Raw genomic sequence first — 9,401 nt, 5'->3', positions numbered from 1 at the left:
TCAAATTTTGCACACGAGTCATATTCGACATTACGGACCTACTCCAACTTTCGGAATCGGATTCCGACCCCGATATCAAAAAGTCCACTTCCGGTCGAACTTCTCAAAAACCTTCAAATTTCTATCTTTAGCCAAATGGCTCCAAAATGACCTACTGACCTCCGAATTCACTTCCGATCGCGCTCCCAACTCCAGAATCACCATGCGGAGCTATTCACAGACTCGAAATCCCAAACGGACATCGATAACAGTGAAATGCACTGCAGGCCAAACTTATGAAATTTCTTCTAAAATGCTAACTCCCACAATAGGCGCCAAAACGCTCCCGGTTTATCCAAAAACCGAACCGGGCATACGCCCAAGTCCGAAGTCATCATACGAACCTGCTGGAACCTTAAGATCCTGATTCCGAGGTCGTTTGCTCAAATTCCCGTCCTAGTTCATTCTTTCAACTTTAAGCTCCTGAAATAAAAATTCTCTTCCCAAATCAACTCCGGATTTCTCGAAACTCAATTCCGATCGCGCGTACAAGTCGAAATCCCTAAATTGAAGCTGCTCATGGCCTCGGACTGCTGAACGATGCGCTAGGGCTCAAAACGACCGGTCAGGTCGTTACATTCTCTCCCACTTAAACATACGTTCGTCCTCGAACGTGCTGAGAACTGCACTGGAGTGGTCTGAAATCGCTGTTTAACTTCTAATGCACCTTCCCCTGCTACCACAACTTAGTTGAGCGCATTCGGTCGATCAATTCTGAAGATATTTCCTTCTACTCAAGCAGATAGGCCTTAAAGCCCAATTCCAACATCCGGAATTCCCCGTCAGGCCTGTTTCCAACATACGAACACCGTATCAATCGCCACACGCTGTACCCAAACATGACTGCATAACTTTGCTGAATTCACACCTTGCATCATTTTACTCTCCGGACCACAATAACATTTTCTGATCAACTTAGTCGAAATTCCACGAATCTGATGCTCCCATTGCACCCCACGACATACACAGGTCTTACTCTAACTCTTACAATACCGCCACAACGGAAAAGATGTGCAGAAATTCATAATCAACTACCGAGTCAACCAATCATTGAGTCTATACTTCATACAATAAACATTACCATATTCTGACCCAAATAATGATATGTACTCCTTAATATATTCCATACAGTCAGATTACACTGATCCTGAATCCAATGATCTCATCTTACCCAGTACGAACTGCTCAGGCAATAAGCCACCCCGGACATAATCAAGAGTCTCATATGATGCCACCATGTGCCAATAGGCCACCTATTCGAACGCGATACAAAAAGGAAGACAACTCTGGAAGGAATTACCTAACTCCCCCACTAATACGGACTTTCCTTAGAAAATAGGAAACAGGACATACAAAAATAACATATAGAAGGCCATACTCAACATCACACTGTTGCAGCGCGCAACCCGATCCAAATAACATAGATTTCGCATAAGGAGATTGCACATCGAGCTAAATTTGCTCATTACAACAAAATACCGAATATCGGTCATAAGCATGCTAAGTGCATAATACCATCCCTGAGGGGACATATAGCGCTATAAGCTACAAAACTCAAGCACAACTCAGGTGCGATATACAATCTGAATCTCAAGAGCCATTTTGCTTATAATACGTCATTTCTACTCGGATCCTCAACACGTAAGCAATTCCTCCAGCCGTCTCACAACTCACATGACGCCATGTATCACTAGACGAAATATCTGACAGCGAAATAACAGCCTGACTACTCCTCCACAAGGAACACATTACTGAAATGAACACAACTGGTCGGACATAGAGCCCATATCCACATTTAAATCCATCCACCGACCTCAAGTCGATCCCGATCATATCGACTAAACCAATAACCTTTCAAAGGTCCATCCTAGCTCCCTTTTTTCTCATACGGCATAAGAATAACCCTCATAACCGGAGCGAACCTCCATAGTACATAACCCAATAGATAGAGTGCCCTCTAAGCATAAATTCCCAAATCAATGATATTACCACAATCCTCATACTTGGCTTAAATCTTTAATCAATCAAGTGACTACATGCCATATTTATGCAATCTTCCTGTGGGGCGCACTCCCACAACCTACCATAAACAACAACTGGGTCTTACCTCCAACCCACCGACCGTACTAACGCTCAGAAGCGATCAAGAATCATCAACCATGATACAAGCCCTATTTACACAACACCAATCTCAGGTGACGCTGAAGACAATACCAACTTACCTTAAACATCGGAACTCCTTTCTTGCTCATCCGAGCTCGTGACATCCTTGTCCACACCAAGCTGCTACCTTGATCTTCACTGCAAATCCCGTACCACTCACTGCACTTAACATGCCAGTATATGGTAGAACTCGTTTTTCATCATGGCTTCGGAACCACTAATAGGTCAACACTTTATTATATAAAAACTTTTCACTTAACTCACTTTAGGAGATCCATAGTATCACATAGGTGAATTCTCATAATCGTAGAATATGCAAACCTCTAAGCAGTGGTTTAAGCCCCCATTGTCCTTCCAGAATTTGCTTCCACATAGCAGGCCACAACAGTAGAATGCTTCTGAATAACATCAATTGTGACGGCTGACAAGCCTGATACGCACCATCACAAATCACTCGCATAACTTGGTCACGCCGAAGGAACTGATCACTAACACTAGTCTGCCAATTTAACTATGGCTGATCAATCTACCTTCCTCCAATTTATCCTTGGTTGCCTTAGAATAATACCAACTCCATTCGATACATAACATACTCCAGCTGCACTTACCCCGAGTGACCTTGAACCACGAGACCATGCTGCCTCAAATCCCACGAACCAGTTCATACCTTCCTTGTGCACACACTCGCACTCCCAACTGATATGCGCATTCTGCTAATCCTTCTACGAACCCGAAGTCCTTCTCCTCTTTCTATCAAGAGTTACACTGCGAGTCAAACACCATAGAACATTCTAGACTCCACTCATAAGCTGCTGCAAAAGCTTGATTCTTAACTGTACTTATAGGCTCAAAATCATTAGGCACCATACTTTACCTCTTTTGAATCCATTAGGACCGTTACTGAGAGCCACCCGCTCTGACTTGGTCCCGAATATAATCAACCTCATAAATCTTATAACGCATGAATACCCTCTCAACGAGGCACCCAGCGGAATCACTTCCTTTGAAACCCGTATTTATACAAGGCATACACCCTGAGTCCTTCCCCAAGTCTGAACATGGGCCAATAAGGCCAACGATAGCCCACCTTTAATAATTCCTTTGCTTAAATTACCACTTATGGCCTTTTCCCGTAGCTGAAACGGCTCATCCATATGCTAATAACCAGAAACCTCGTAAGTAGCTAACTATGCAACCCAATCATAAGCGGTGGGACTCTCCCACTTAGCTTGAAGCCATTATTACACAACTCTGGGACTCACCGGAATTCTTTATCTCTTATTGACATAACCTTAACCTTACGCAATCAACCGCCTAAATCTCTCGAAATCTTTCTATTAAACCCCCTTCTTATATTCCGACTCATCATACACATTTGCATAACCGACCCCTTTGTTGCACCACCAATAGAATTCCTCGCAGAAGCTTCGCCAACCACGCGACCGCTAACTCGCTCACTTGAGTAACCCACCTATAGGAAGCCCTCCCCGGAATCTTTCAAATTCAAAGTTATGCTGCATCCTCCTTCATTTAAGCGGCTCCTTTCCGTTATATTAAATCTCCTGCCGCACAAGAATCCCTACTTCAAATCAGATCCGTAGACCCCAATAGCCAAGCGCTAATATTCTCAAATCGCTCCAAATCCTCCTTAAGGTACGTGGTCATCCCACCGCAAAGCCCATATGCAACTCCGTCACTCTCCCACTTTGGAAAAACTCACTTCTTTAATCAATTGCTCGACCTGCGCTTCCTAAACCTGGCCTTTTAGAAGCTTAAAACTCCGCCTGACACTTCCCACATATCTTTCTCATCTTGCTGTTCAGTTGCTGCCTTAATAAAATTTATCTTCATAGCACTTGAATCCACAAATTGCTACTAGCTTTAAACTTTTCCGAAGGTCATCTTTATCGAAATGCCAACATTAGAAATATTGATTCGATCCTGAACCACCGCACCCTGCGATATTTGACGGTTGTATCTCTGATACTATTTCACAATATCTTGCCCCAAAGGCGGCTTGTAGAAGATCATAACACCGACAAACTGAACACGTCCAACTAGGACAACAGTACCCCATCATAGGAGAAAAATCCACCACACTTGCAATTACCAGGCCTCATTACTTTCATCAGTCCATATCTGACCATCCTTAGTTCGATTGCCCTTCCCTCCCGGGAATAAAATACTGAATCTTGTGATTATGTACTAAGTAAACCTCCCTTCAAGTCATTCACTGCCCCGACGCGTGGGCAAACATCCTACCATCACAACAATACTGCGGAATAATCGCTCATAAGCATCGTGGCAACCTGTGCCCAGCCTCAAGGCTCTTAGAAGTTCTGTTGCTGAGCTGAACAATAGAATATCCTTCCATAAGGCGACTATAACAGTCCAATCAACTATACCGGGAGAATCACCCCGCACCACATTCGTAGTGCCATTACAATCCTTCAATTTTCGATTTATAACAAGCGCTCGCGTAAGATTGAGTAGGAAGAAATCAGAGGCATAAGCCTCAAAGGAATTGAACCGCACGATAAGGAAATCAAGAAGGGAAGTACTCCTAACAGCCCTGTAGCCTCCCGAGGATAAGTACAGATGTCTCCGTACTGATCCGCGAGACTCTACTAGACTTGCTCATAACTTGTGAGACCGACGGGAACCTAGTGCTCTGATACCATGTTGTCACGACCCAAAATCTACTATAGGTCGTGATGGGGCCGGACACCGTTGTCAGGCAAGACAACTAAATATTTAATTACACTCCAATTTTAACAATTTTTGAAAAGATCGAGATTTTTCCTTTAAATTTCATAAGTACAAAAGTAGCTGCTTCATTTCAAATTATATAATAGCAATCAATAAAAAAAACATTTCAATACCATCCTAGAACCCGGTGTCACAAGTGCATGAGCATCTACTGATAAGGATATCAAATACAATACAACATCCGTCCGGAATACAATGGACAGAAAGAAAATACAATTTACTAGAAGGGACTTTACAAGCTGCGGGCCGCCTCGCATACCGCAACTCACCTAGCCCCAGAATCACCCGTGCTGCTACGCCCAGAAGGCTGCTAGAGATACATATACCTGTGCAACAAAAATGCACAGAAGTGTAGTATGAGTACGTAAACAACGTGTACTCAATGAGTATCCCGCCTAATCTCGAAGAAGTAGAGACGAGATGGTCGACTTCGACACTTACTAGGGGTCCAATGATAGTGTAATAAAAATGTGGGGAAATTATGGATATTTATAGCAGTTCTATCTCGCAAGGCGGAAAAACAGGTAAACACCTTTAGCAAATATTAAGGGATTTTCAAGTTTACTTTTTATTATCCTATCGATTTATATCAAGCCATGAAAGGCAATTTCCACATTTAAAATTCTCAAGCGACAAATAACATGCGCAAATCACACCGAGGCGACGGCCCGATCCAACAAAAATGTAAACTGTACACTGCCGAGGGTCGAACGGCCCGAACCATAGACGCATCTATTTAATCTGCCGAAGTGTTCGGCCCGTTCCATAAATAAACACATACCCTGCTCGCGAATCATGCATGCGATGCAGGTACACATAAAATACATGTTCAAGTAGCCAATTAAGAATTTATTGGGGAATAATTATCCAAATAATACAAATTCTCCATTAACAACTTTTAAGAAATGAAGTTTAGTCCTTTTAGAAATTTACTTACTAATTCAATGTGATTTAAGCAATTCAGGCTATCCATGGGTTCATAATTATTCCAAGTATAACATGCTTTTGGGTCCTATCTACCCGGACAATAGCATAATAGTAGCTACACACGAACTCTCATCACCTCGTGCGTACGTAGCCCCCACATATAGGAGCACATAATCAATTATTTCACCTAGGGGGACAATTCCCTCTTACAAGGTTAGAAAGGAGACTCACCTCGCTCCGAAGACTCATAACCGGCATTCTACATCCTTCCGAAGGCTTGAACCGACGCACACTGCACCAAAACTAACCAATTGACGACAAACTAATGAGAACATACTCAAATACTTGTTAACAATTCAAATTATACAAATTCCCAACTCCGCTTAGCGAAATGACCAGAATGCCCTTGGGCCCACGTGCCCGGATTCCGAAATTTCTCGAAGATATACGAAACCCATAACTTCACTAGCTCAAATATATAATTTACTCCTAATTCCATGCTCAAATTCATGGTGAAATGCAATTTATAAAAATTTCTAGGTCTTCTTCCAAAATACCAATTTCCCCACAATTTTCATGCCTAATTCCATGATATAATCTTGTATTTAACTTGGAAATGAGTAGGAGTAACTTACCTTAACATAGATGACGAAAATTCCCTCTTGAAGCTCCCCAACAATCGCCCAAGCCTTGAAGATATGAGAGAAATGAGCTTAAACCCCGATATAAAACATGCCTTCTGCCTCCAGGCATTTCCGCACCTGCGGACCCTGGGCCGCTTCTGCGGTTCTGCAGGTGCGGTCACCAGGCCGCTTCTGCGGTCCACCCTGGCCTCCCCAGCTTCCGCTTCTGCGCTTCCTTTTCCGCAGATGTGGCCCTGCATTTGCGGCTCCCTGACCGCATCTGCAGTTCCAGCACCCCTCACCAAAATCCGCATCTGCGGTCTTCCTGGCCGCTTCTGCGGCGCCGCACCTGCGGCCCCTTTTCCGCAGGTGCGGTTATGACAGCAACCAGACCCTTCAGCCTTCTTAAAATTCCATTTTTGATCCGTTAACCACCCGGAATCCACCCGAGACCCCCCCCCCCCCCCCGGATCCCAACCAATCATACCAACCAATCCCAAAACACATTACGGACTTGCTCGAGGCCTCAAATCATATCAAACAACGCTAAGACCATGAATTACACTCCGATTCAAGCTTTATGAACTTTAGAACTTCCAACTTCTACTTTCGATGCTTAAACCTATCAAATCACGTCCGATTGACCTCAAATTTTGCACAAATTCATATTCGACATTACGGACCTACTCCAACTTTCGGAATCGGATTCCGACCCCGATATCAAAAAGTCCACTTCCGGTCAAACTTCTCAAAAACCTTCAAATTTCTATCTTTAGCCAAATGGCTCCAAAATGACCTACGGACCTCCGAATTCACTTCCGATCGCGCTCCCAACTCCAGAATCACCATGCGGAGCTATTCCCAGACTCGAAATCCCAAACGGACATCGATAACACTAAAATGCACTGCAGGCCAAACTTATGAAATTTCTTCTAAAATGCTAACTCCCACAATAGGCGCCAAAAACGCTCCCGGTTTATCCAAAACCCGAACCGGGCATACGCCCAAGTCAAAAATCATCATACGAACCTGCTGGAACCTTCAGATCCTGATTCCGAGGTCGTTTGCTCAAAATTTCCATCCTAGTTCATTCTTTCAACTTTAAGCTCCTGAAATAAAAATTCTCTTCCCAAATCAACTCCGGATTTCCCGAAACTCAATTCCGACCGCGCGTACAAGTCGAAATCCCTAAATTGAAGCTGCTCATGGCCTCGGACTGCTGAACGACGCGCTAGGGCTCAAAACGACCGGTCGGGTCGTTACAGGTACTGTTACATCCATTTCGATTAGAAGTCTAGCATACGATATCCTTTCCATTTTAGTTGTACACTCATCAGCGTACAACGGAACCCCTAGCCCACTCGCAATCCTACTCAGTGAATCAGCACTCCAACAATTCAATGGCAGATTTGGCAAAGTGACCCACAGAGGAATAGTTTTTAGAGTTTCATCCTTGAAGTTAAAATCAGGCGCCCAAACTTTAGTGATTATAGGTTTATTGCGTATCGTATGGGGCCCAGAAAACAGAATTGCATCTCTATCCTCCATATTAGTGAATTTTATTACAAAATATACCTCATTATAGTAAAATATCATCGGCTTAACCACAAAATTCCATTGGCTAGCAACAAATCTTTCCAGAGCTCCGGTCGTAGGTGTGTTACCTACTACGTATAATATTAGAGCATTCTGCCATTTCTCTGTTTCCTTATCCACTTCAATTTTTGCTAATTCCATAATAGTTTCCTAATTTTGCACTATTGGAGCCACAAAGCTGAGATTCATACCTCGTAGTCCAAATCGATTGTTTCCTACTGGGTTAGCCCATGTCTTGTTCTCAGGCCCTTTTGCTTGTGGTTCCTCCTCTGCCTTCTGCATCTCTATCACCTTGTCACCTCCCTGTTCTGTCTGTTCTTTTTGAAGTTGATCTCCACATGCATGTACATGAACCATTGATTGAGGAGTTCCTTTGGTCTGGTTGTTGCTCATCTGCATAATTCCGCTAACAATTGCACTGGATAGTGGTGTATTACGTCCACTCCTCCGATTTGGCAAATTTGGCCACTCTGACTCCTCTTCTATCCCTTCACCCTCCTTGCATGGAGCTGCTACACCAATCCTTTTGGCAATAGCCTCAATGGCCACTGCTGCCTTATTATTTTGCTTCTTCGCCAGCCTTCCTCTGGCCATTCCGATGGCTGAGCATAGTAACTTCACTAACGTGCTCTAGAGAGAGAAAGTAGAGAGAAGCGAGTGAAAAAAATGGTTGAAGCGTACTTTGGCTGCTTAGTTATTGTACTAAGCGATACACTTTATTTATTTCTTCTTTTGATGCAATGATTATTTATTTCAACTGTGTATTTTTATTTTTTTCAGGTAAAATCTGTAATATATATATATATATATATATATATATATATACACACACACACACACACTTTTAGAGCGCCATAATTTAGAGCTATATAAAAATTGTATCCAAAATAATTAATTTCAAACTATGTATTTTTATAACTTTTTAGATGTCTTGACTATTTAGTTCAATTGTATAAATCTTTATTATCAAGTCAAATTCAAAAATAGATTAACTAAAACTTTATTATTTTAACCAAATAAAAACATTTAGCATAAATAATATAGTTCTATCCAAATATTATTATAAATTGTATTCGAAAAAAATTATCTAAAAAGGTAACATACTTAAAAAGGTAAAAATATATTTTATCTTTCAAAAAAATGCCACCTATGCAGAAAAATCTATGTGGCAGGCGAGTGTACCCACACTCTTTGCCACATCAGCATCGAGGGGTGTACTGACTCTCAAAAGGCTAAGTTGAGGGGGATAATTAAGACCACGAATAGTTTAAGGCTGTAATAATA

General features: G+C 42.4%; 1 protein-coding gene across 1 annotated transcript in view; it reads right to left on the bottom strand.

Moving 5' to 3' along the window:
• LOC109218119 overlaps positions 1-8,258 on the bottom strand; it is a 10,959-nt gene extending 2,701 nt beyond the window's left edge. The window contains exon 1 of the mRNA XM_019382448.1: positions 7,785-8,258. Coding sequence (XP_019237993.1) covers positions 7,785-8,258 — 474 coding nt within the window. The remainder of the gene's footprint in view (positions 1-7,784) is intronic.
• Between the last annotated feature and the right edge of the window lie 1,143 nt (positions 8,259-9,401).

Source organism: Nicotiana attenuata, unplaced genomic scaffold (genome assembly GCF_001879085.1).
Source record: "Nicotiana attenuata strain UT unplaced genomic scaffold, NIATTr2, whole genome shotgun sequence".
In the NCBI taxonomy this organism is placed as follows: domain Eukaryota; kingdom Viridiplantae; phylum Streptophyta; class Magnoliopsida; order Solanales; family Solanaceae; genus Nicotiana; species Nicotiana attenuata.
This window is presented reverse-complemented; position numbering and strand designations above follow the sequence as displayed.